The sequence below is a fragment of the Aythya marila genome (assembly GCF_965140915.1).
Source record: "Aythya marila genome assembly, chromosome: 13".
NCBI lineage: Eukaryota > Metazoa > Chordata > Aves > Anseriformes > Anatidae > Aythya > Aythya marila.
In genome coordinates this window covers 16,425,960-16,453,828 of record NC_139054.1, presented here as the reverse complement: position 1 = coordinate 16,453,828, position 27,869 = coordinate 16,425,960, and the positions used below count along the sequence as shown (strand labels likewise).

The window sequence follows — 27,869 nt, the reverse complement described above, 5'->3', positions numbered from 1 at the left end:
ATGCCTCTGAAGGGACATCTATCCCTAACTTCTCTCCATGTGGAAACACTAATTTTATTTGGAATGGCATATTTCATAACACAGTAAGACATCAATAGACTTTTGAACTAATGTCATTAAATATTTTTTTTTAATTAGGAGAAGTGACACAAGACAATAGCATCTCCTTGCAAATACCTTAAGTAAAGACAAAATTCTGTTACTAAAATAGATTACCAAAATTAACACGTGGAGACAAGGATAACTGGGCAACATACTACACGTTAAGACAGCCAGATGGGAGCAGCAGGACAGAGCCCAGTACAAAAACATGCCAGCAGAGGGTACTCATACTTTGAGCATCCCAGCGTGGGCGTGCACTGTAATGGAGGGACAGCACAAGCAATCTTCAAGAGTGAGCAAAGTACTGAAATGAATGAAAGAATGCCCCGAGCTGCTCACCACCTTCCTGCCACTACAGAGCTTCACTAGGAGCAAGAAAAGAACATCAATTAAACTTCGAAAATGTTGCCAAAGACATTGATTTATAGCTTGTTTAAAAAAAAAAAAAAAATCAAAAAAATCTTTAACTCTTGGTCTTGTAGGATAAAGGAGAAGGTCCTAACTATTACAAAGCAGCTACCTTGATGAAACTATCATAAACATCTGTTATACCTGGGTAGTTAGATGTTGCAGCTAAGTGTAAGTAATATGATCAGTGTGTATGTTCTCATAACAATACATATTTTCACATTTTTCCCATATGGGGAAAAAACATAGAATAAAAGTACATTTTACATGGATGTGCTTGTATGCTTTGACTGAGAAAAAAATATATATATATCTCTCTTTGCAGAAGAGATGACAGTACCATGACACCTGAGTTTTGCTCCCAGTTCATTCTCTACGGGACACTAACTTCTGCCACAAGGGTGGTCTAGAAGCAGCCAAAAGCCAGACATTCCCTGGGGGAAGAGGGGAATTAATCACTGAGGTTAGGTTTTTTTTTTTTTTTGCCTTTACAATTAAAAAAATATATATATATTATAAAGGCAACTGGAGAGCAGAGAGCAATGAGAAAAGTTTGTGCTTCCACTTTCACATGACCTGTATCTTGAAGACCAACTTGGACTTTTGCTGCCAGATTTAGAGAAATCTTAATGTTGTAGCACAGACTGCACAGGTTGGGAGGGACCCATAAGGATCATCGAGTCCTACTCACAGAAAGTAGCTGGCAGTAGCACAGTCTGACCACACGAGCTAGGAGCTATTGAGGATTCTTTTTTTTTCTTAGCTTGGTGTTTTATTAAGATAGGTCACCTGCCCCTTAACCTGCTACCCAGACTTACCTGCAGTGGTTTTAGTCGAGCAGGGAACATCCTATTGCAGAGGCAGTGCTGTATTGAACAGCTCAGCAAATTCTGAGTGACGAGTGGCAGAACTTGTTTGAACATCCAGCATTGGAAAGAAGAGCAAGGAAGCGTACTAGTATCAGCATTTTTGTTTGTGCACAGACAAAAAAGCGGTAATTAATATATCTGTCCCTTTTTTATTTTACCATCTTACTGGAGCCAAAATACTACTAGGATTCCTCCCCCCACCCTCTTCGTTTTTACTTTGGATAGGAAAAAACATATCAGATGCATGCTGCTCCGTGCTAAGGTAACAGAAGCAACATCCTGACACCACAAATCCCCAGAAAAAAATGCAGTTTCCCTGCGATGGCTTTACAAGATAACCTTTTAGGAAGGGAAATTCCATAACCAATATTTAATAATATAAAGTTACTGAGTACCGAGTTGTCTTTTACTTTGTTTTGAACCCTAAACACCAAATTAACTGCTGATATACCACCTGTGCTGCAAATTAGAGTAATATCAGAGATAAATACAACATGTCTGCCTTTGATTTGGAGCCTTATCTGGCAAACTCTTCAAAAAATTCTAAACACAAGCTTTCCTCTTCCCCACAGAGATTATATGAGTCAGGAAGCCTTCCAGCCTTTTTTTTTTTTTTTTTTTTTTTTTGTAGAAAGCAGTATGACTGCTAGACCAATTTTCATAACTATCAAAAGAATAAAGAAATATATAAGTTTCTTTATTCTTTTCTTTATAAGATATATATAAGAAATATATAAGTTTCTATATTCTTTTCTTCTTATTTCTTTATAAGTTATAAAGAAATATATAAAATAAGAATAGGAGCAGCTCTTTGAGTTCTATTTAACCTTCCATCACAGATGTTCTTTGTGGTGCTAGAGGGACCAAACCTCCATATGCCTCACTTTCTAAATCTGTAATGTGAACCTGGAGGACTACCAGGAGGCAAATCTGCAAATTAACATCTACAGACTGTTTTTTGGTGATTAGGTAAAACAAAATGGAGAAGGACCAAGTGTTCTGAGCAAAGAAGGCAAACTTGCTAGTGAACTCGTCAGCAGAGGGGAGCTTTCATGGAAGATGGGGATGAGGAATGTAGTTTGACCAGAAATCTGAAGATGTCACGAGCTGCAAAACTGAAAGAAAAGCATCTTCATTCACAGGAGAGAACATGCTGCCATATCCATGAGAAGGAGCTGTTAGTTGAAAACATTACTTCTGGTAATTCATTTTCTAAGATATATTTCAGTCCTACAGTTGAAGAAATTCTCCTTAACTAGCTAACCCTTGTTACACAGATAAATAGTTCAGATGTTCCTCACTCAAGCAGGGATGCAGCATTTATTTATTTATTTTTGTCTGTTTTTGTATTTTAATTACTTTGACCATTATACCTTCTGAAAAAAAATGTAAAGAGGACAGTACTAGAAGTAAGGGCTGATTCCTGGTCTCGATAGTTGATTAGATTTAATATCAACTCCCTTCACATCAGAAGACACACTAGAATAAGCTGAACAATATTCCCAGAGTAGCTGGCTCTTACATACATCTCTGAGGAGAGCCAACCATGTGACTGCTGCATTTTTTATGAATTCAGAGTATGTCTCCAGACTTCAAACACAACTGAATGTTAAAACAGACTAAGACCAAAAGAGCAGTTTTAATTTGGGTGCAAGGTATTTACTTAAATGAATACTATATAATGGATCTGTGTTCAGCTTTACCTGGTATCTCTTATGTTTTTTATAAAAACAATTAAAGGTATTTCTTGAGTACAAGCAGTAAGATTTGTCTTACTGTGTGCACTAATGTACCTAATTCAGGAGAGAAGGACCGATAGCATCAATTAGCACAGAACAGCCTCCTTTCAGAATTAGGTCCCTCATAGGAACATTGTACTCAAAATACAAGTGGAAGTTTTTCCAGTGAAGGTCCACTGAAAATATCTGACAGTAGTCACAGAGACATTAAACTCCTTAAAGTAACTGCTTCATATCAAAGTCAAATCCCTACACTCTTGGTAAAAATATTCTTACTCCTTTCAGTATTTCAAAGCTCCTACAAGTACACATGACTGAGCTAGAGTCATGCCTTACCCAAAAATGTTTATTATGTTCAGAATAAAGAATCTTAATAACTTGAGCCCAGCAAGCTCAACTGACTTTGTAGCTTTTTTTGCTCTCAATCTATCGAAGATGTGTGTTTCCTCATGTTACCTCAACACTGGAATGTATTTAACAAAGTCCTTCTTCCTAAGTCATGCATAGCTTAAGCTCTAACCAGGCTGCTAAAACTGGTCAGAACAGTCGCACAGAGCTGCTACACCGTGCAATCAGATAAGCCTCTGAAACGTTGGTCAGTATTCTTGAGTACAGAAATACAAGAGTTGGTTTCTGCAAGCAATGACTTGAGTGTTCAGGGACAGCATACTCAAAAGGCTGGAAGAGAATTAGCATTAGAATATTGCACGTTAAAATGAAGAGACCAAATTTTTTTTGAACTTATCATCATCTCCCACATGAGAATTCAGCTTAATGGGAGAGCACAACAGAGGACACCCATCACTCTGCAAAGATTTGTAACTATCATCAAGAAACTCATGTAGTAAATCCATTTTCCTGTCTTCATACTTCTGCATCGGGACTTAAAGAAACAGCCAGAGGGTTCAAAATCTTGGTGACCTAAAAGAACATGCAAAAACTCAGAAAATCCAAGGCATCTTGTGCAGAATTTAAGGTAGCAATCCTGCAGAATTAAATTTCTCCAGAGAAGAACCTGGAAGTGCATGCTATAGAAGCACGTGGGACTTGACAACTTGGTCTGTTAAAAACCAGCCCGGTAACAGCACCAGGTTGTGACGGAACTGTTTTAAAAATTAAGGTATTCCTAGGAAAGGTTCATACTATTTTTCCCAGCTGTATTATCATCAGAATACTTTAAAGCAAACTTTGCAATGGAAATGTAAAGCAATCTACAAGTGCAAAGATTATGGGAAACTGTAGTCAGGTTTGCAGTGTCCTTTCTAAGCTAGCATCTTGGACACAGCCCCTGAAGTTGTATGTGCTGACCACGAGCTTTCCTCTCACATCATCTCCAGCGGCCCTGCAAGGAGCAATAAAAAACAGGTGAAGTTGCAGGTCCCCTGAAAGAGCCTGTAGAGTCCCTGACTTTCAGCTAGAAAAAAAAAAAAAAAAGTAACCTCATGATTTGTATATGGAATAGCTTGGTCGAGGAGTGAGAGAGAGAGAACTCGCACCAGCTGCCACAAGGGCATTTTCTGAAAAGTCCATTTAATGGTATAATTGTACTTTAAGTGGCTATGTTGCTTATTTCTCTGATCTTTTTCTAGGCGCTGTGGCAAAATGATTTTTTGTGGATTATCTTGTTAATAAGTAATCCTATTTAGTGGGTATCTTTGCTGCAAGGCAGTCTTGGCTTCCCACCCATTCAGTTAGGAATGTTTATATTTAGCTGCTTTTCTTGAAACAGAGCTACAGCTGCAGCACATACCAATTACTTTTGGATGTATCTTGTTTTTCCCCAGGACATGGCTTTTTCCTGGTGTAGTCAGAACAATCTCGTTAGAAATATGTCACACTGCCTGAACAGAGTTTTGAAGAACAAGTTTGTTTAACTAGTATGGGTCTAGATCTGTGTTAGATCTTGATGAGACTTGCAGCCATCCCACATTCTTCTTTTCAAGCCTTTCAGGTGTATACTGTTGTTATTAAAAATTGATTGCTGTAAATATCAAAGGTATTCTGGGGGCAATTTTGCAAACCGAACGCTCCAGGGAGAAAACAAATTCCAAGGTGTCCCAGTACATTGTGTGTGTCTAACAGCCAGATGTTAAGATGCTGCTCTGCTCTCCTGAAGGATGGTGCTATGTGCTGTTAAACAGAAGGCACCGAGTCTCCTCTTCCATTGCAGAAGTAGGTGCAAGTCAGGCAGCGATGGAGGAATTGCTATGGAGTTATCTTCTACATAAATCCTTACATCGCTTTTGCTGTGTTTGCAGTAAGCTCTTGATAGCAAATTGATGAATGTAACCTGCCAGTTTTCATGGGCTTTAGGTCCATAATTTTTGTTCCTTAACATACTTTGCATAGCTATTAAAGTACCAAAGTACATTGTCCCACCGATGATGCCTAATTTCACACGTAGGACTTGCAGTAATTTCTTGAATCCAGGTGCAGGCTGCATCTGTACAGCTGCATGAAATACCATCAAAAATAGACTACAAAACACTTGGAGAGGTAATGCTCCCAAAATACATTGCCAGTGCATGAACTAAGGGGATCTCTGGTTTGGTTTTCCACATGTAGATGCCTTCCTAGCAGAGAACACTGCACGGCCAAGCAGAACACAAACAGGCTCTGTCCTAGAAATAACCTTGCAGGATGGTGCTGTGGTTATCCAGAGCACACCCACTAGCAGAGAATTCAAAATGAATCGTGATTAAAATCCCCAGAACTCCTATCTAGAGATTATTTCACACTTACTCTGGAGAATTAAAGATGCTCTGTTACCTGGAAATAATTAAAGAGCAAGACCCAAACATGTTCCCAAAATATCACTCTATGCTCCATACTCCTCAAGTCAGACACTCTCATTCTTGCTACAACCAAACCACAGTGGCGGGGGATTTGCACGCACTTAGGAGCGGTGCTGCAGACTTCCTGCAACTCCTGCTCCTGCAGGAAAACCGCAGCAAGCCACGGCCTCGCCTGGGACTTGGAGGGGAAGAGTTTCCTGTTAGTGGACAGGATAATACCCCTTGACATACACAGCCTTTTCCTCTGACCCAACTGTCCAAGCAGCATAAACACAGGCAGCAGAAAGTCAGCGGTTGTTTTTAAACAGTTAACAGAACAAAAGTGGCTAGAGGTCAAATTCTAAATTTGACAGAAACACACTTTTTAGTTAATACCAATGCTTTATCAGAGAGCAGCAGTACCTCCCAGGCAAGCAATTATACAGATAATGTTCTTGAATTGGAGCAAGTCTAATTAGTATTTGTTATCAGTTTTAAAAGAACAGTGTCCAAATTAGGGGCTATGAAGAAAATTGAGCACTGTATTTGCTTTATAAAAATAATTGCTAGAAGCTTGATGGTACCTTATCTCTTTTTACCCCCCTCCAAGAAGTTAATAAGACAAGAGAGTCAAAACAGGGGGGCTCAGCACTACAAAATATCAAATTAGTCATGTGAAGTAATAATGGAAAATTCAGTGGGACCTGAAAATTGGTGTAATGAAATGCTATTTTACTTATTGCTACAGTATCTTTCTTGATAAAAGCTACGTTTCTGAAGTATTATTTAAAACGTTGCAAGAGAAACATTGTGATGAAACAAATATATGTTGGTTAAAAAGCAGACGCAACATTTCAACAATATTCTTTAAAGATTATGAAATAGCCATCAACATTATTCAAAACAGTAAATTAGGAAAGCTGTTTGTTTCATGTACCTTGTGCATGTGTTACATTAGCTGTTCCACTGTTAAAAGCTAGCTGGGCTACTCCTGTCCTAAGAAAAGTCAGATGTCCTCTTTATATCTGCCAACAGACACTTTTCTGTAAGCGAGGAATCAATCTGCTTACTTTTAGTAAAAACATTTTACAGAATCATCAGATAAAGCAACCTGACAGTGTTAATAACTAGCCACTGTTAATAAAACACCACAAAGTAATATAAAGTAGCCCTAAGTTAGTGATAACAAATACAAGACATTTATGCTACATTTCTTAGTACTCCACTTGTTCCCATGTGTAGAGTTCAAACAATGGGACACTAACTACTACCTGGGCATGTACAATGCATACGTAAGGATAGTTTAGAGCAAACAAATAAAAGAGAGCAAAAGGCACTCAGGCACTATAGAACCAGGGGGACAAATGCAAGTAATATGTTCAGCACCTTGGATTTACCAGAATCCACCGTGCCTTCTTGCATGCATACCTCTCTTGGTCTGCTTTCCACAAAAGGGAGATTCCATGCCTTTTAATCATAAATTCCTGGGATGATTCCCTCTCCTTGTTTGTGGGATGTGTGTTTTTTTTTTTTTTTTTAAATTGTGTTTACATTCTTGTGTGTGGGTTGGGAATTTAGGTTTGCTTGTGATGAAACATCAAAGTTGGGTCTCAAATTAATCCTGTGCAGTCATTTATTCTTTGTACCTTCCCACAAGAGGACGATAAAAACACACAAGATTACCAAGCTTTATGCAACAGTAATGGGATTAAACTAACCTTTAAACCTCTGCGTGACAGGATTTTGCTTCTCAGTTCAATTTTCCTACTGTTACTTTTCCTGTTATTAGCATATGGATTTTCTGTCTTCAGACTTGACAAGAAATGCTTTCTAGATCTTGACATGAAATAAAAAAAAAAAATAATATTAACTAAATATACTTGCATGTTTACAGAGTATATGTAGTTCTGTTCATCAGAAGGTATCATTTCAACCATGATGTATGCATTGCACAGGTACATCATCTTCCTGAACATAGCATCACAGTGGTTACTGTACCAATTATGCCATCACAGGCAGGGAATTATCAGCAGTCAGAGCAGATGAAAGCTGGAACTGAGACTGCTGTATTTTTTTCACAGGGAGTCTTCTCAGTTATCAATAAATAAATAAATAATCACAAGTAAATTAACAGAACTGCTAATAAAAAAAGCCCTCGAGTTCCCCAGGATGACTTTAGTATTTTAAAAACAACAGCACTGGAGAGTAGAGATGAACCATGGGGTTTGCAAGAGATGCCAGGAAAGAGACAGCACATTGACCTTCTCTTCAATGTAAGGTTAACTTAAGTTATAATTTGAGTGTTCCCAGAGAAACTATTTCTCTCCCAATCATTGAGATGTTCTTAATGCAACTGTTTACATCTGAAACAGCTTGAGCTGCTATTCAGTCACACAACACATTAACTGCTAGCACAACAATCCAGTAAAGCAATCAATTTATGCTTTGCAGACTGAATATTCAGATGTGGTTTGAGGTACAAATCCTTTTTCACTAGGATCAGTTTCTTATTTAGCCACTTTACTCCACTATTGCTTGTCTCTGTACCAGTAGAGAAGAACAAAATTAATCCATAACCTCAAAGTTGTAAATTAGATGACTGGAGAACTGATCTATCTGGCTTACGAAAACAAACATGAATATATTTTAAATATGTTTATATAACTTAAAATATATTTAAATATTTTCACCTGGATTATTGTTCAGATGCATGAGTGTTTTGATCTGGTTCATGGTTCAGCCACACAAAAAGCTGCAGACGCAACTAAGGGATGGTATGCTGCATAGCAAGGGTAGGAACAAGGAGCTGCTAGGAACCAGTAATACTGCAAAGGCTTCATGTCATCAAGCCACAGCATTATTTACAGCGTGGCTGCTTTTGCCTGGACTAGGGAAGAAATTAATTTCAGTTCCTTACATTTGTGTTAGCTCTGCAGCAGGGACCTGTATCCTCCACGAGTCTATTTAGTAACCGTGACTCAGTGATTCCTTTATTGCAAAGCCAAACCAAAATTCCAGCACACTTATACAATAAACTTTCACCATATCTTAATTACATGTGGGCACATTGTCCACTCAGAAAAACAGGTCATCAGACGTGATAAAAATCTCCAGCGAGTGCTAACTAGACAGAGCTCCTAATTTTAAAGGCTTGCACCCATTTGAAATTTCCCTGGGGTTTGCCTTCCCAATACCCCAAGCTCACCCACACATTTCCTGTCCTCACCAACCAAGCTGTAGGCTGCATGAAGGAGAGACTGGTTCTGCACTGAGGCTTAAATCTCTGCTCCACAAAGCACAGCTTAAGCATTTGCCTGTCTGCGTGCGAGCCAGCATTCAATACACATGAGTCCTGGCTTAATGAATGCAGGCTCTGAGAGGCTGGCTGACATGCAGGCACAGTCTGATGCCCCTACACCAGGCTCTGGTGCTCCAGAGTGAGCTGGCAAAGCACCCCCAGCAGTTACACAGCTCCAGCCTGCCGCTGGCTCCTGCTCCCTCCCTAACCAGGAGCTTAATTGCATAGTCTCAGAGCAGTCAGACACTACACTGCCAGAGTATTTTTTATTCTGAATGGTCTGAGGATATAACACCTCCCATCCTTCCTAGCCATGTCCGGCTCAGTGCTTCAGAGAAAATCCTAACAAACAATTAACGTAGCTGAACCAGAGTCTTTGCTAATCTAGATCACAATTCTCAGTCAAACCCTACAAAAAATACCTTTCAGTCTGCATCCCATGGTAAGATGGGTCTCATGGAAAGAGGACACCTTGATGGGGTACCTTGGCTCCACTGGATTCCTAACCTAAATAATAAAATAAATAAATAAATAAAGGGCCTTGTTACATTTTTATTAAATATGGTGCATGTACTATGGGCTCACCTTTGCAAAACAAGTATCCTCTCATAAGCTAACATGGCTCACAGCTCCTCCATTGATGACTTCAATATACAAAAAGAGGAAACAGATTTTCTATGCTGTAAAGAATCTCACAGAATGGTTGAGGTTGGAAGGGACCACCAGGGTCCATCTAGTCCAACCCCCTGCTCAAGCAGGGTCACCTAGAGCATGTTCAACAGGATGGCATCCAGGTGGGTTTTGTACAGGTATTTATAGAGGTTGATAAAATCCCCCCTCAATCTCCTCTTCTCTAGGCTGAACAGGCCCCCAAAAAATAATACAGAAAATTTAAAGCGGGATTAAGAAATTGAGCCAGGTTGGTCCATGCCTAAGATAAAAAGCTAACTCTTCTCTCTGGACCAACATAATTCCAATAGTCTTACCCAAACAACAAACTACTAGTGCCTGCTCACACAGAGGAGGTGTTTTCAAGGCCCCAAAAGCATTCACTCCTCTTTTTATTCAGGTTTACTTCAGCAGCTATGGGACAGGCCTAATGACAACTTGGAGACAGGTGTGTGCTAGTTCCACCTGCACTGCATATTACATTAATATACAAAGACTTCATTGCTAATAAATCCTCTAAAACTATGGTTTGATGTTCTGCTTTTATTATTATTCACTGAACTGCTTGTTTAAGCAGTCTTCTTTGTTATGTCACTGCACTGCCCTCTCATATGCAATATGAGGATTTCCAAGGCTGAGAGCAATGATAATCCATAAGATATTATGGTCATTATTAATATTATTTGCCTGAAAGGATTCTAGTTCTCTATGGGGACCTGAATATGTTCTGGCACAGGGAAAGGCACAGGACATGGCCAGCAACTTCTCTCCCTCTCGGAGGAGTTACTAGCTCGGACATAGTGCTGGGCCAGCACAATCTGGTAACTTTCGGATCCCTCTTGGTTCCATGTTTTGCTAGTTCAAAGCACGTAAATTACAGTGAAATGCCCACACCTGAACACGGGAAGGTGGCCAAATTTACAGTTTATAGAAACAGCACAGCAACCAGCACTGCCATCTGCTATCAGCACCCAGCAGCAGCAGGTACCCCATGGCTCTTGGCTCACTGGGGCTGACAGGGGCTCTCACAATTTGCCTTCCTAACAGATGAAGAACGAGCCAAATACTTTCAGATGGACAGTATTTCTGCCAGAAGGCAAAATGTAAATTTCAAGAACAGTCGTGTCTCCCCCTGCCCCATGCTATTTATTATTTTTTCTGCCAGCCGCGTCACAGGCTGAACTGTAATTCATTCCCTGCTCTCCCAACAGCCTCAGACCCACCAGGTTACCCCATCTTCTATTTTACAGGGATTTGGGGTAAGGCAGCGGCAGGAGGGAGAACCAACACCCCCATGGTGGGTGCAGCACCAGCGCAGAATCACCTCAGGGAGCCCCCGGGGATACCCCCAAACACATCCCTCTGCCTAGGGAGCGGGACCTCTCCCCACAGGGTGTCCTGCTGAGGAAAACTGAGGAAAACTCCATATTTTTTTTGGGTCAGGAGAGCCCTCACGAAGGAGCCTGGGGTGGCTGAGGAGAGGAGGTGAGGGCGGCGGAGCCCTAAGGGGGCGGCGCACAAAATGGTGCCCGCGACGCCGCGGCGCCCTCCGCGGGGCGGGAGCAGCAGGGGCAGGGGTAGGGGCAGGGCTGCCGGCGGGGTGGGCGGCCCGGCTCGGCCCGGCTCGGTTCAGCACGATCCGTCAGGAGGAGGAGGAAGAGGAGGAGGAGGAGGAGGAGGAGGAGGAGAGCACGGCGGCGGCTAAGGGAGGGCCGTGCCGGGCTGAACCGTGCCGGGCGGGAGACACCTGGGCGGCTGCGCTGCCTCCTCCTCTCACGTAGGTTTCGACTTTCATCCCCGCCCGGAAACTTGGTGGAGGAGCCGCGTTCGCCCCGCCGGCTGCAGGGCCGAGTTGGCGCCGGGCTTCCCTCTCCTCCTTCTCCTCCTCCCTCCCCGGCCCTCGCTCTTCCCGGGGGGCGAGCGAGCCCCGCTGCCGTCCCCTTCCTCCAGGTGAGCGGCGGGGGGCGAGGGGGGGACCCCGCTCCTCGAAGGGCTGCGGCCGCCCTGAGGTGCGAGGAGCGGGGCGAGGGCCGTGCTCCAGCCTCCCCTCAGCTCCCTGTGGGGCCAGGTAGGGCTGGGGGGGCTGAACGAGCGGCTTTTGTCGCCGTCCGGGGCTTGGCGACAAGGGGGGGGGGGCGCCCGGCCGCCCCCGGGGCTCGGCTCCGTGAGGGGACCCCGGAGCTCGGTGCCACAGGACCCTCGAAGGGAGGTCGTGAGGCAAAATTTGTCGGGTCGGAGGGTGTACGGGGGGTTAAGTCGGCGAATTTGGGATGCCGCGCTGGTAACTGATGCGGAGAAGCCTATAAATAGGAGGCGAGGAGAGCAGCGTGGTGCCGTGGACGTTTTGGAAGTGCCTCGGAGGTAAGGAATACATGGGATGGCGCAGGTGAGGTAATGTGCTGGAAAGGTTTGTAAAAGGCTGGGAAGGAGGTGTGTGAGGGATGCCATGGGACTGGAACGCTGCTGTTTTATTTTAGTTAACAATACGGAGTTAATGAGGGGTTTAAGGCTGTGTAATACCAACAGGGACAGGCACCCTGCGCTTCGTGTCCCGGTTGTGCGTGCTTGACGTCTCTCTGGGGCTGCCATTAGCCTCGTTATCTGATGGGAAATTAAGAGCCTGGGCAGCAAGGGGCTGGTGCCAGCCTCGAAGGTGGCTGGGAGAGCAGGGCTGCCCCTTTCGGTGGCACTGCAGGCTCGGGTTGCTGCCAGCTCTGCCCAAAAGGCACTTCCAGTCCCTCGAGCAGTTTTATTGGTCCCGTTTTATCTTTGTACAGTAAGGGATGCAAAAAGGAGTACCTCCCTGTTGCTTGCCAAACCAAAAAAACAAGTAGGGTCGTATTTTCACTTTCTGCGCTGGTTTTACCGCCAAGGAGCAGAACAGTGTAAAGGCTCTCTGTGGAAAACACTATTCCAGCCCAAATGCAGACAGTAGGTGCTGTGAGAGGCCTCTCCTGTGTCAAGGGTAAGCTGGGGCAGGCTGACAGCCCACGAGTCAGCCCAGGGAAGTTTCTGTCGCTGTCATGCAGCCCCAGAAGTGTCCAGCCTAATCCCGTAGCCTCTGGAGGCTCCGGAGTAGCCCAGGGTTTAGGTGGCACGATGTAGTTTAAGGAACTGTAGTTATCCTCCTGCAGCAATGTCAGTTCTGTGCCGTGCCTCTGAGGGACGGCGCTGACATTTGTCCTTGGTGCTTGAAGGCCAGAGCTCTTTGGCAGGTCTCCAGTAAAGGGAAAGCAGATCGTGCACATGGCTCCTTCAAAACAAAACTTCTTTCTCTTAAGCTGCAAGCTCAAACTGTTACACTCAAACTGTTCTTTTACAATATAGCTGAGCAGATGTAGCATGTCTGCTGCTGAAAGGGGTAACTCAGTGGTCATATTTATTCCCTCCCCCAAAGGGATTTGCTGCCTAAGGCAGCTCATGAAGTCAGAAGGGCAACAGTGCTTGTGCGGGGAAAAACAAAGGGGTCCTGTGGCTGGGGGTAGAGCAGAGAAATGATAAACAGGAGGTCGACCTTCTGTGAGGTTAGCAAGCTCTTAGAAAACTGAGCTGTGTTGGAAACTCCCGCCTTCGCTCACCTCCCTTACTGTGCCTGTAATCGTACAAAATCTCGGTGCGTATGTAACTCGTTTAAATAATGGCATAAAATCCAAATGAAATGGAGAGAGGGACCTGCAGTGTGCAGCAGAAGGAAAGCTTTTCTTGTTGAAAACCAAGTTTCTTTGAAAGTTTCTTCCCTCACTATTTGTTTGGTAAGTGAGCTAGAGATAATACACAAACCCAACCACTTGGTCTGGGGAACAAGCTGTAAGAAATGGAAGAAAGAGCTCCAGAAGGGACCTGGTGGCTACATGACCTTCCTCTGCTCCAGAAAACCATGAGTTTCAAAGATGCCTGATGGAACAGGTTGAGGGTTGTTCCGGATAGCATTAATGCTAGATGAATGGCGATTCCAGTAACTTCAATTAGCACTTGTAATTAATGGTTTCTTAAACAATGATAACTCCGTGCTTCCCTAAACATAGTTACTGGATGAATTTACCCATGCATGAAATTGTAGAATCCTAGAAATAGGCGGTGAGCAGAGTAAGGTATCTGTGGTTCACGAAGTGCTCCCTGCTGTACTTTTAACTCTTCATTGTGCATTGCCATGCACTTTTTTTCATTAAAAAAAAAAAATATCTTGCTGAAACTGCTATATCAATTGCACTCTGAAAATTTAGCTGCATCGTTTCATTCTGACTGTGTATATCTTGCTAGAGTGGTTGCAGCTGTTGTCTTACAGGCTCGAGTATGTTTTGCTGATATATTACAAAACCCTCTTGTTTGGCTTTCTCTTCTCAGCTTACTTTAGTGGTGCTGTTCGTACAGTTGTTAGGAATTGTATTTGACAGTCTCTCCTCAGTTTATATTTCCTGATATATAACACACACAATGTTGCTGTAGGCTGAAACTTGTTGTAGAAATTTCTTGAAATGAATTGAGCTTAAGCATATGCAAATACCTGGGAAACCTTTTGATAATTTGGATAGGAAATTGTTCACGAGCCATTTGTGTCATCTAACATCCGAAGTGTTAGAGGGGATTTAGATGAACGCAAACAGTAGGAATTGCTAGACTGGTCCAGGCCTCAAATCTCTTGAGGCTGAAAGGAGGGAAATGGAATGAATCTGGAGGAATTTGGAGAGACAATCAGCAGCTTGCAGATGAGGGCTGGTTTTACGTATATACAATGTTCCCCTGAGCCTAGAGGGTCTCTGTGCAAATTTTTTGAAGACCATACTGCTCCTTATTTGGAATCATCTGTGGAAGGGAAGTACAGCAAGGGATTTTGTATTTTTTTTTTAAAGTGTCAGTCATTGTCTACTCTTTGCCTGGGCCTTAACTCATGTGAGCTTTGTAAACAGCTGGGGCAGACCTTCTCATTAAAAGCTGATTACACAGCAGTTAAAAAAAGGTTTGAGATAAAACTTAACCCGCTCTTTTCAGAGTTTATGGGGCTCATCTGTGCCATTAGTTATTCTGCAGTTGTTGAAAGTCCAGTAAATCACCATCAGCCCTATTTGTAAAGTTCTCAGACTTATTAACCTCCCACCTCTAGACTAATAAATAAAGATAATTTCTTCTCATCTAGTAAAGCATTACTGCAGGTCTCTAAATAGAAAGGGAAAAAAGAAAAAAAAATCAGTCCCTGCCTTGTGAGCCTTAGAACTGAGGATATCCTCTATTAAATGGTCTCAATTGGTAGTGAACAAAAATTGTCCTATGACTATTTCAAGTAGGATACCTAAAAATAAACATAATGGGTCTTTTGGGCCTTTTTGTGTTATGACTGGAAAAAAAAAAAAAAAGCTCCCCTGTGAGGTTAACACCTGGCTACTTGGCTGCCCTGCCAGCAATCTCAACGGGCTGAGAACTGAGCAGGGCGAGGAGGTGGCCTCCCTGCTCCTACGTATATCCCAACTCAAGGTCGTCCTGCGGCGTGTTTGCTGGTGAGTAGGGAGGAACGGTGCTGCTGTCTTGCTTGGGGAGAAATGGGAGGACTTTGGTCAGCAGGGCTCTTGTTCTAGCTCTTCTAACTGGTGAGAAGGCCACGCCAGGTTGGTTTTTTTAATTACTTTTTAGAACAAGGGAAAGTACAACATGGATAACAATTTACTCATACTGTAAATGTATGTGTAATAAGATAACAGTGGTTCTGAAAGACCTGCCTCTGATACCAGCTCGGACACAGCTTTAAATCAGGTTAAGATTTGGGGGTGGGGAAAAAAAAAGTCTCTCCCTCCTCCCCCAGCTGTGAGAGTTAAGCCTAAAGTCAACCAGATCCACCAGGAGAAATGGTACGACAAAAAGGCATCGTAAATGACATGTGCAGCCACACTTCAGCTCACGCGCCCATAATACAGACGTCCTAAGCAGTGGCCTGTCTGTTTAAAATGAGCTGTAATTCCACTCTGCGAGTCTGTAGAGGGCTGTAATCCTTAACAGAGAGGCTTCAGTTTATTTCCCACTTGTGCTGCCAGCTGTGGGGCAGGCCACTTCAGCTCCTGGCTGCGTTCTGCCTGCCCACGGGCGCTGGCGGGAGTTGGAGCTGACTTCAAACCTCGCTGCACACCCCGAGGAGCTGCAGTTTGAGAACACGTGGGCTAGGGAATTAGTGCGGATTTCTTTATATTTTTTTTTAAAAGAAGATAACTTGTTTTCTTTCCCCTTTACCATGATCTGAAGAGATACAAAGGGAGTTTCAGATTTAATTATCTTTTAATTCAGCTTTTTTAGTTAGGTGGAACAAGCTTGGGCTAGAAAGTACTTTGCACTGCTTTTGATAAAATGCCCTTGTATGCTGTGAAAGGAAGTCTGGGGTGTTGTGTACTGAGCAGGGCAAAGCACCCTGCTGCTGCTGGTGGTGCTGCTGGCACCGAGCGTGGGCTGGGCAGTCTGGAGCCACCGGGAGAAGAGCCTGGGCCACGGGAAGTTTGATCTCCCTTGCAGAACAACCACCTCATCTGTGCTGCCTGTTTGTCACTGATAACCTGCGTTATTTGGTGGAGTTAGATTCCAAATGCCTGGTGATATAAAGGGATTCTTTCATAGACTGCTCCAAGCTTTTAAAAGTATCATAAAAAAAAAAAAAATAAAAAAATCAGTGCTAGGTACCTGAGCCCAAGATTTGACTTGTTGTGGGTGACTGAAAGCTCTGATACTTTATCCTGCAATAAAACCCGGGTGTTTCTGATGGCAACAACTGCAAGTGTGATAGAGATGAATGCCGTGCAGGACTTTCTCACGAGACAGGCAAGGCCTAGGACTACAGAAATACCAAATGCCGTACGTCTATACCCAGAGCACCAGTCATTCTCTCCCTGCCCCCTCGCATTACTGTTAATCACATACGGTAGTGATTGCCCTGGTGAGGATATTTAAACACGAATTTTTAAAAACTTGCAGTTGGATAATGCACAGGCTGCTTCTTCTTCCCTTATGGAACTTGGAAATTGTGATAGCAGATGTCCGCTCTTTTCTGACCTGTGTGTTAAATATGACACCCAGATCACAAGTGGCTAACAAGGTATGGGGTTTTATCAGGCTGCTGCAAGAATAACAGCACCAGAGACAAGCTCCTGCACATTACATGCTTATTTCATCTGCTGTAAACCATGGTGCTATTTTCTTTCCATAAACAAGGAATTTACAGGTAGACACAGACAGTGATGTGGTAAGTGTGTCTGGTATTCAGATATAGCCAATAGACGTGATTTTTACCTCCTGTCCTCAAAAACCAGCGTTTAGGAAAGTGTCTGTTCTACCAGCTATCTAGATGATCCTAAATCTTAACATCAAGTCTCCTTATCCCTCTTTGCTTTGGTTTGGGACTTTTTGGTTCAATTGCGGGAGAAATTTTTGGTTATTAATTACAGATTAGGCCATTTATCCTTAAATTATAGTATTGGATTCCTCCTTTCTTTGCAGGAAACCTCATTCACAACTGTCAGACTGATTTTTAGGGATGGAGTTGCAGGTGGTTGCACACGTCAAAGTGTTGGTGAGCCGGGGGTGGAGGTAGGGGTATTTAACTTCCGAGACAGGTATCATTAGTTGCAATAGCAAAAAATAAAGAACACACAAAGAAAATGTATACATACACGTGGTGCTGGCTGTGATACTTCCATAGGAGTCCAGATCATGTTCTGCAAAGAAGCAAATTGATTTAATTGGTAAAACAGAAGACTCTGCATAAGCTTTGTGTTTCTGTGACCATAAAACAGGCAACATCATGTACATTTGTGGGGAAGAAAGGTATAGAAAGGAAGGTGAAATGAAGTGGAAACGTCTAGCAAAGGTGAGAAAGCACGAAGAAATAAATAAAACAGCTTCTCTTGCAGCACTTGTCTTCACTTTTATTTGCTGGGATTAAATTTATCAGTTTTTCAGAGCAGTGTATTTAAATAGTCACTGTCTAATCCCCTTGGAAGAAAAGTGGAGGTGGAAAACATTTTACACCCCAGTTTAATACCTTAATAGAAAAGGGAAGAGACAGGAAACTTACTGGTGTTGTTACCCAGATAATGTTAACTGAATGATAACGGCAGCCTCTCCTGCTCTGTAGGAAGTCTCTGAATTACATCTGTGCAGTCCTGCTGGTTCAGAGCCCGCAGGGTCCCTGGTGAGACCGCTGCAGTTGTGCAGTGGGCTGAGAACCAAACGCACGGCACACGGGGTGGTGCCAGGAGGGGACCAGAAGGACCAAGTTCTGAGTTTTTTTGTGGAGCTTCTCTTTCTCATAAAATAAGGTGCAAGTTTGCAATTAGTGCTGCTGATTTCTAGTAAGATTGAAAAAATTAAGCAATAAAAAGCTAAGATGTTTTTGTTGAATCTTCCAATAAATTAAAAAAAAAAAAAAAAAGGAAATTGAAATCCACGTACCATGCTCAGAGCTGATACTGCAAAAGTTGCTGAGGAGAATATTCCTTGGGGTAGTCTTGCTCTTCTCAACCAAGTCTTGTAGCACATAGGGTTTCCTGGGATAATACATCTTTTCTAGTCTAAGATGATAATGATTCTGGTTCAAATTCATGAAAATACAATTGGCTTTCTGTTTTTCTGGTTGAGAAAACAGATACTTGCCCAGAAGCTCAAGCCAATTAAATACAAAATTGTCCAATGAGCACAAAAATGCGAGGGCTTTAGAATAAAACGCGTCTTCAAGTTTGTGGTTAAAGAATGGTCAAAAACGAAGGGGGACAGCAAGATCTAAGTTAGCAGTCTCTGTTTAGACTGAGCACAGTAAAGCAGCTCGGATGTCAAGTTTCTCAATCGAAACATTGCAATAGACACTGAGCGGTGACCCCCCGAGGTGGCTTATTAGAAACTCTTTGGCTTGAAGGCAAAGTTAATCATTGAAAGGGCTACTTCTTATAGCGCTGCACAAACAAACGTGCCATGTACAGAAGCTTTGACTTCACACTCAAACATCCAGTGGCCTAATCTTTAGCAATATCAGAAAGGAAAAAGAAAGGCAATAGGGCACCGAATTGTATCGCCACCTGAAGGTATTTTGGAGCTCAGTGTTGTGGTTTTTGGAAAAACTGACCTGCTGTAAGCATTGCTTATAAAAATACGATGTTTCGACACTAGTTTCTGTGCCACTACTGTAAACTAAGGACAGTTCAGTCGTGGTTGTGAAAGACTGCAGCAGCACACTGGAGAAGTGTTCAGGCAGGACACTGGTGTGTTTCGCACAAAACCTGTCCCTTTTCACGTGTGAGAAATCCTCCTTCAACGTAGAGCTGAAATTCAGCAAAAAAACCTGTTACAGCACACTTTCGCAATCTTTCTCTCTCATGTAAAAAAAAAAAAATCCCATTCAGTGAAACAGAAGGCTTCTGAACTAAGGGAAAACTATTTGAAGAAAGTTTTTCTTTTTTTTTTTTTTTTTTGGTCAATTTTTCTCATGGTTCATTGTTAGAGCACTGGGTTTGCTACGTTAGGATCCATCTTGAACTTGTTGCTTTGTTTTTATGTAAGCAGATTGTTTTGGGGTTAGTGCCCTCAGTCATCTTAATCCAGAATGTGCTGGCTTTGTTTTGTCCACCCCAAAAAAAAATTAATTGTGGAGCCTTTACTTGGAATGTTGCATTTCCAGTCTCCCAGGGAAATGTAGTCATAAATATAATAACTAGCATAATTATCGCAGTAAAGTATTACATAGCAGTATACGTGGGGCATGCGCCCTGTAGCCTCAACGCCAGCGTTTATAGCTGGGTTTTCAGTACCATCCATCCATAGCAGTGTGTAAGTGTTAACGCGGAAAGCCCTTGTAATCCCAAGATGCTTTCCATGGCACAAATAATTTATTGAGAATGAGCTACCTGACAGATGCCTTTTAAATGTCTAATTATTATTATTATTTTTTAACTCTGTCAGTACGAGGCGTTCCTGTAGTGATCCTGGTCTGCTGGAAGAATCTTTACGCTTCTGTTCCACATCCTCGCCTTGCAGCAGACTGGCTGCACGCTTTCTTATTTTGCAGCATGGAATGTGCTCTGGGTCATTTGCCATACTTGTGGTTTTATAAATCAATTAGTTAACAGAAGCAGTCTTTTTGGGGGGAGGGATGGAATATCGTTTTGGATGTGCGGGTTCGGTGTGCTTTGCTTTCCTAGGAGGTCCCTCCGTGAGGTGAGGTAAGTCACTTAGAATCAGATGCAGGATCACATAACAGCGTTCAATTCCCACGTGTTGTGGTTCTGTGGGTCTTAATGTAGCCTCTCGTGATGCAAGCTCATAAATTGGAATAGCAGCAAGATCATACCTCAGAAAGACGTCAGGAAGGTAAACATCTCCGTGCCTGAAAGCAACTCGTGCTGGAGCTGTATGAAGAGACAGGCCTGGGCTGAACGGTGCCTGTTTGTGCTCCCCACTAACCAATGGCAGAGTGAAATGCCTGACAAAGGAGTGAGGGCTGCGTTTGGAAATGCTGAGCCCTTAAAGCGACCAGGTTGGAAGCAGGGATGCTGCTCACGGGGCAGCCAGCTGCGACAGCCACCCTTCCTTTTCAGCCATTCTAGTGCAAGCAGAGCCACAACATTGGAACGATTTTTGTAGGGTACTTTGCTTTTTTTTAAAAAAAGAGGCCTCTTTGAACATCTGCAGAACTAATTCACCAGCTCTGTTGCCAGGGTTGGGTGCAGGGGAGGCCAGTTCTGGACAGGGTTTGTCCACCCAGCAGGAGCGGTGCCGAGCGGCTGGGTGCCGCGTGCTCCCTGCCATGCAGATGTGCAGAGGGGGCTGTGCCCCGGCAGGGCTAAAACAAGAAAAGGCAACGTGCTGCTATTGTCAGGAATAGTCTTGCTTGGCAGGGAGATAGATTAGACAAGCTGATAAGTCGTCCTTTTTTTAAAAAAAAAAAAGCTATTCTTTGAGTTAGGGTTACAGTATAAGAAATCCTCCTTTTAAAAACACTGCTTTTGTTCTTGTTGTGCGGTAAAAATGATCTCAAAGAAATCTTTTCTCCATCTATATGTGGTAAAAAGGGGGAAATGTAGAGAAATTTGTGTAGGCTTATTGTCCTCAGGTCTTTATCAGGTATAGGAGTGGGCTGCGTAACTTTTTTGATAACTTTGTCTTGGCATGTATTTGTAGTGTTTCGCTTCTAAAACTGCGGAGCCTGCCAGAGCAGCAGCATAAACTATGTCGGGCTTCACGTGGTCAGTAAGTAGCGACTTGGGACCAAGTTAGGTCCTTATTTTGTGACCCCCTCTTATTACATACACTGTGTGCAAGCTCAAATGCACCTCTCCTGGAATTAGTGTACCTGGGGAGAGGCACGAGTACTAGAGAAGGGGGGAGCGGCGTACCAGCAAGCTGCACCAAAGGGGATTGCTGGGCACGGTCCAGCCTTCAGAGGCTGCAGTGAGTAGCTAAAACTTGATGGAAACTGCCAAAGGTGGGGTGAACCTCAGACTTCACCTCCAGAGCTAGAATCCTGGGGCCTGGCTGTGGCACAGCGCGAGACGGGCTCGTGGAGCTGGGTCTGTCTGAGCAGACGGCAGCTGTGCCTGTTGTGCCCAAACAGCGCAGTTTCCAGACGCTTCAAACCTGCCTTGTTGCGCCGAAGTAGTCATCTTTGCTGAATAAGATGTTAGCAATTTTCCTCTTACAGAACATCTGCTTTCTGACTGAATCACCCAACAAGCGGCAGGCTTGTTTGAGCCTGCTGTCCTCCCCGTGCTGCTCACTGACTCCTGCCTTGCCGAAGGCTGTGGGATGGGTTTCGGCACTGAGGTGTCAGGCTTTGGTTCCCCGGTGTCTGCAGGAGTGTCCTCTTCGCTGAAAGGACAGCAGTGTGAAAGAAGAAATTGCTCTGGTGCTTTCGAGTGAAATCTTCACGCCTTTTTTTTGAGGGGAACGGAGAGGGCAGAACAGTTACAGGGAAGAAAAACGCTACAAAGTTGTGGTGATGCTTTTATCTTCCCTGGGTTTTGAAGTGACTCATAAATGGGATTCGTCGCGTATAACCTATAACAAACACAGAAAGCAGAGAATGAATTTGGTAAATAATGTGGAAAGCCCCCCCATTCAGAAGTAGTTTATCAGCAAAATTACCAAGGAGCTTGTTTTCGCCGAGAGAGCAGATTTGTTTCATCACCTGCCAAAATTTTATGCAAATGCGACAACCTGAAGCGCAGGTATTTCGTATTGGTAGGGGTTTGCCTTGGAAGCCTGGTGCTTAACTGCTGGTGCTGAGCTGATTGATTACAATTGGTAGGTGATGGGAAGTGATTGTCTGCTGTCGGGAACGTTTCCTTTTCGCTCGTGAGATAATTTAGGATCAGATGGAGACTTACTGGAAGGAAGAGAGGAGAGGGATCTGACTGTGTCAGACGGAGGTGAGTACCCAAGAGCAGAGGTGTTTCTGAAGGGGCAGGGGACATCTGCTTTGTGCGTGCAAGGGTTAAGGAGTAACTGCAAAGAGAAGAGCTTGGACTGGGCAGTGTAAGTGCCTTCCTCGAGGGGAAGATGCTTCCTTTCCCTGTGGCCACAGGAGAAGCACACAGCACATGCGCTGTGCCCACCTGGAGCCGTGACAGTAATGTTGTCATCTTCCAAACTGAACAGCTTTCTGTGGCTAGGAAAATTTGCCCGTAAAGTGGCTTGATTCTGCTGGTGATGTGTTATCCTTGTAATTAACTACCTGGTTTACGCTTGACAGTTAATTGAAGCGGAATGATGTATGGTTTTTATTAGAAACCCATGACTAATTTTTTCTTGCCCTTCTTGCTATCTTATTGTTCTTGCCTACCCTCCTCCAAAGCTCCTGCTGCACGCCAGCCGTGTCCTCCAGGCACCGGTGCAGACCAGCGCTCGCTGTTGGCTCTTGCTTCAGCTGTTACCTGTTCCAGAAAAAGCAACTCTTTTCAGATATTTTCCATGTCTTTCATTTTTTTTTTTTCCATTTCATCACAGTCCTACTTATTTATTGATTTATTTTTGGGTTTGGCTGTGGGATTTTTAATGAACTTAAACAAAATAATCGCCATCACGACCACAAAAAAACAACAGCAGCATAACAGTGAGTGTTAGCTTCATCTAGCTGCACACTGCCTCTTTCATTAAAGTCACAGCTAGGTTAGCAGGAATCCTTCCTGCAGTGTCTCTGCCTATAGGTAATCTGCTAGCAAACACAGGTGAATTTTATATTAAAAAAAAAATGTAATTACAATAGGCAAGATTGGCAATGAATGTGACTGGAGATACCGTTCTTAAAATCAGTAACACAGCAGCTGCAAAGAACTCAGTTTGTCCCTGACTTGGTTCTTCCCACCTGTAGGAAGCTGAAGCTCAAGCCTTTGGGTCATGTCATGACTAGCTATGACATGGGCTGTCTGTTTTGCTTTTCCCCTGTAGAAAGCTTGCCTCTTTCCATAGGAAATATGTTTCAGTGCGCACACAGGCATGGATGAGTAGGGAACAATGCAGTCTTTGTTAATGCTAACATTTTTGGAGGGAGTGGGCTTGAGAGGAAGGAAACGGGTAGATTTTTTTTTCTTTTGAAATTTCTTCCTCTTCTTTTTCCTCATCCCCAACCCCCCAAAAAACCCAGACCATAAAACCAGACAACCAGAAGTGCCTGAAGGGATATTTTGCCATACATATCTTTTAAATTAATAATACTCAGTGTCATCTGGGAAGCTCTACAGAAAATTTGTCAGTTTAAACAGCAGTCCGTCATTCTCTTTCCCTTTCCTCTCTCTCTGTGGTGTTCTCCCTCAAGAACAGGCAGTGTTTGTCTCAGCTTTTCCAGTTCCTGGGGTTAGCAATGTTTTACCTATCCTGTGTCACTGTTGCATGCAAAGTAATTGAAACTTAAGCATTTTGCTGAGTCAGGTCCCTGTATTCTCTGATCCCAGGGTTGATCATTCACAGGGTCACTCTGGAAGGAAGAACCCTAAGAGGTGGCTGTGAAGATACCAGGGGGAGTTCAAGGCAGGAGTGCTATTTAATTTTCAGTTGGCTATGTGGAGAGCTGCCGGTGGCTGCAAATCTCTCTTTCTTTTCTTTTCATCAGAGGAACTCTGTCAGACGGCTGCTGCGTGACAAGTTTCCTTCCTGCTGGCCTGGGAGAGCGGCATCCTGGCTATCATGGCTGACCCCGCAGCAGAAGAGCAGGGCTACCAGGCTGGCGAGCTCTGCTGTGAGTGCGGCCAGTTCCACCTCTTGCCGGACAATCACCTCTACAACTTCCAGGACGAGGTGGACGACGAACTCATTTGCCACATCTGCCTTCAGCCCCTGCTGCAGCCCATGGACACCCCCTGCGGCCACACGTACTGTTTCAAGTGCCTCGAAAACTTCATGCAGGAGTACAACTTTTGTCCCATGGATCGGAAAAAACTCTCTTTCCAGCAGTGCCACAAGTCCAGCCTCCTGGTACGAAACCTGCTGGATAAGCTGGTTGTCAGCTGTCCTTTCAAGGCGGAGTGCCAGCAGACGATGCAGCGCTGCGAACTGGAGGCTCACCTGCAGAACAGGTGCATACCCACTTGCAGTGTTTGTGTAATGCCGTCTGCCTCTCGTGCTTCTGACCTGAGAGATCCGTGCTCAGAACAGTCCCTAAACTGGGACAAGGTGGGACAGCAGAGATGGCAGAGGGTGAGGCTGGAGAGGTGGGTGGGTGAAGACGGCGTAATTGTGGGGTAGGGAGGGCAGCTCCCGTGTGCCGGGAAGGCTGAGGGCCTTACCTTGCAGGCGAGCTGTCTGCAGACCCATATCCTATTAAACGTGCATAAATTTCTGTGTCCTGAGCTGGGGCAGCTGGCTCTGGCAATTAGAACAAACACGGTTATTCCTTCTTTTACTGAGCAGAGGAGAAAAACAGGCACGAAGTCAACACTGTGGAGGCAAGGGATCATGCAGTGTTGCCAGTTTAATTGGTCCAATTAAGATGCGCAATATGTCTTTGATCCAAATAATGTAAGTCCCTCCAAGCTGCACATTATGCAGTTGCTGAATCACCTACTTAGAATTCCATTACCTTCTCTCTTTCTTTTACTGAGAAAGAGACGCAAATGAAAAATACATTTCTTTTTTTCCCTTGTGCAGAGGAAGGCTTTTTTTTTCCTCTGCTTCTCAGCAGACGTGTTTTGGTGGTTCCACTGCCGGCTGAGCTGGTGGCAGGCAGAATTTTGTAGCTTTAAAAGAAGGGCTGGTGACAAAGAGCTCTTGCCACGGCGCTGGAAGAACATTTGTTCCTAGTTAATGATTGCAGGAAAGGGAGCTAAGTGCAAGCTGTAGTGCAGGCGGAAGCAGACCTTCGTTGGCAAGGTGCATTCTCTCAGTGGGCACTGGAAACGCAACTGGCTTGCTTCCCTTCAGCTGTGCTGTAGCTTTTTGTGGCAGCGCTGTGTTTTATAAACAGGTCACCGAGCGCACGGGGAACGTTAGCACGTGGGACACGTCACGGTTCGGGCCAAGCACGTACCCTTGCGGCTGCCCATCTGTGGTACCCACGAGCTGAGAGGCGGTGTTAGAGCCAGGGGATGTGACGGAAGATGTTCCATTCCTGCAAGCTCCCGGTGTCCTTGCAGTAATGAGCTTTTATTTTTTTTCTAATTGAGCTTTCTCATTGCCCAGCAGGGCCGAATGCTTCGGCTGTGGGGATGGGGCTGCCTGGCAGCCGCTGTCGTGCAGGGCATGGCCCAGAACTGGGCTGGGCTACAGAAACAAGCAGGGTCAGAGCCTTCCCCTCCACTCCATAAATCTGTCTGGGTATCAGAAAACTTGTGCCACTTGCTAATCCCTCTGACGCACGAGTTAAACATGGAAGAGGGAGGCGCCCTTAAATGTTTACGTTAAAGACCTGGCTGAAAACTGTATCATTCCTGTATGCCTTTCAGAGTTCTCAGCATCTCCTGTAGGGATGGAGTGCTCTGAAGAGATCAAGGATATGTGCTGTGAGCATGGCTAGATTGAAAAATGAGGAAAAAAAAGGAAAAAATTACACTGGGATTTGGGTGTTCTTTTTTTTTTTAATGAGATTAACTGATAGTAGGAGACTTACGGGGTAAGAAGCATCTAGCAACTTGTTTTTTGGGTGGATTCCTCTGCCCTTTGCAAAGTAAATTTATTTCTCAGCATCTTAAGAGGGACACGCACAAGTGGATCAACCAGCTTCTGTCTTTAAGTTTTAGGGTCATCTTCTTGCTTGGGGAAAAAATGACCAGGAACAACCAGAGGAAGTAATACCAGGATGAGACTTGTTTAGCCAGAATGTAAATAGTCAAGTTTAATTTGGAAAGTGACTCTGGTAAACACCCAGTACTACTCATGTCTCTGAAAGTGATGCTTTTGAATTCATCACCCTCCTTACCTGCTACCTTTTTATAAGTACCCTTGATAAAAGCTTGTTTTTCGTCACCCGTTTTTGCTGAGGCAGGCTAGCTGTGCTGCGGATGCATACAGAGCACATTTTCTTGAATGCAGAATTACTCCTCGAGCCTCCGTCTGGGGAGTGGTCAGCGGGAGCACAAACTGCTCTGAATCCTTCAAGCGGAGCTGTCACCTGCAGGGGCTGGAGGTGCAGAGCTGTCTGACCAGGTCTCATTCAGAGAAAAAGAAGCAAGCAAGCCTTGCTCGCTGCTCTCCCATGTTACCAACTCATTAAAAACAAAGCCTAATTCAGGGCTGAGCTTGAAACTTGAGACGCTTCCTTTGCATACAGATACAGTTTGTCGTCATCTCTAGAAGTGCAGAGTGAAGTATTTGCTTACATTTTAAAAGAGGTATTGTTGTCTTCACGGAGAGTTTGCCAGGTAAATATTTAGCAAGGGAAAGTCCAGTTCCCATTGCATTCTCCTTCTTAAAATATAACGCTTAATAATTTTGAAAGTAAGGGAATAAGAAGCCCACTCTTCTACACAAGTAGAAGCTGAAAGTAAAATGAGAATGACTTTTAGTGTCTGCGATAGAAGCTCTGCAGGTGATGGGCTCATGAATGTAGTTCTTTGCCGGTCAGAGCCTGTGTGTGCTGGGTTAGCTGTGCAGGCAGAGATGAGCCACTCAGAGTCACTGACAATCTCTCTCCAGGTGTCCTGGCTTCAAGAAATACAAATCTGAACTGCAACGGAAAAAGAATCCCGTTTCCAAAGGGAAGGAGGATCCCCCTGTCAAGGTGGAGACGAACACGCCCAAGGATCCAGACGTACCAAGCGCAGGATCATCGCTGGTAGCAGAAAGCTCTGCAGCTGCTGTGGTGTCACTAGGGACTGCGGAGCCTGGGCTGGTTAATCCAGCTTTTGAGGAGACCGAAGAAGGTGAGAGTTTGATAAAGAAGTGTAATTATGTAATTACCTTCTACAATATAAAAATGAGGTAGCTACTTCGGACACTTCAATTTCGAAGATGTCCCCAACATCCTTAGCTATCCTCACTGCTGTTCAGCCGCCAGTAGCTGTAGGAATTATCTCTTTCCCCCACGTGTCCTTGAGGAGAAGGGAGGTGCATTCGTGCGTGTCAGGCGCGGAAAGCTCTGCTCACAAGCACAAAACCCATCGGTGCGAAACAATTCAGAGAATCTCAGAATGCCGTGAGTCTGAATCCTATTTCCAGGATTCTTTGCAAAACAAATGCAGTCCTGCTCAGTGGCAACATGCAGCACTTAAAGCATTTGTAGAAGCCAAATAATTAGCCATTAGGAAATGCTCCGGCTTCTTAATCTTGGTAAGAAAGTTAAACATACAGTTGATATCCTGGAGTGGTCAGTACCTCTCTAACAGTACAAAGCAAAGGTGTTTTTATAACCTAGCCTGGTTTTGGATCAGCAGTTGGCTATGAAAAGCCCTGCAGATAAAGGGAACCACCTCCCTTTCACTATTGACCCTTTGTCTCCGTCCCTGTTAGAAGGCAGGAGCGTGAAGTCGGGGTGCCTTGTCTCAAAGTTTGCTGTTTCCAAGCGTGCAGAGGCTGGAGCTGAGAACTTTGCTGCTGTGCAGACGCAGAGGTCAGTTTAGTT

The 27,869-nt window shown here is 44.1% G+C and overlaps 1 protein-coding gene across 4 annotated transcripts in view; it reads left to right on the top strand.

The window, feature by feature from the left end:
* The first annotated feature begins 11,564 nt into the window (after window positions 1-11,564).
* LOC309883196 (ligand of Numb protein X 2-like) overlaps window positions 11,565-27,869 on the top strand; it is a 32,029-nt gene continuing 15,724 nt past the window's right edge. Inside the window, exons 1-3 of one of the 4 annotated variants that reach the window (XM_082771093.1) lie at window positions 11,565-11,809; window positions 23,928-24,390; window positions 26,945-27,171. In XM_082771093.1, the coding sequence (XP_082627219.1) occupies window positions 24,002-24,390; window positions 26,945-27,171 (616 nt within the window). In that variant the 5' untranslated portion in view covers window positions 11,565-11,809; window positions 23,928-24,001. Of the gene's footprint in view, window positions 11,810-11,840; window positions 11,928-23,652; window positions 23,846-23,927; window positions 24,391-26,944; window positions 27,172-27,869 lie in introns of those variants that run through there. The other 3 variants (XM_082771094.1, XM_082771096.1, XM_082771095.1) reach the window with 3 other exon arrangements.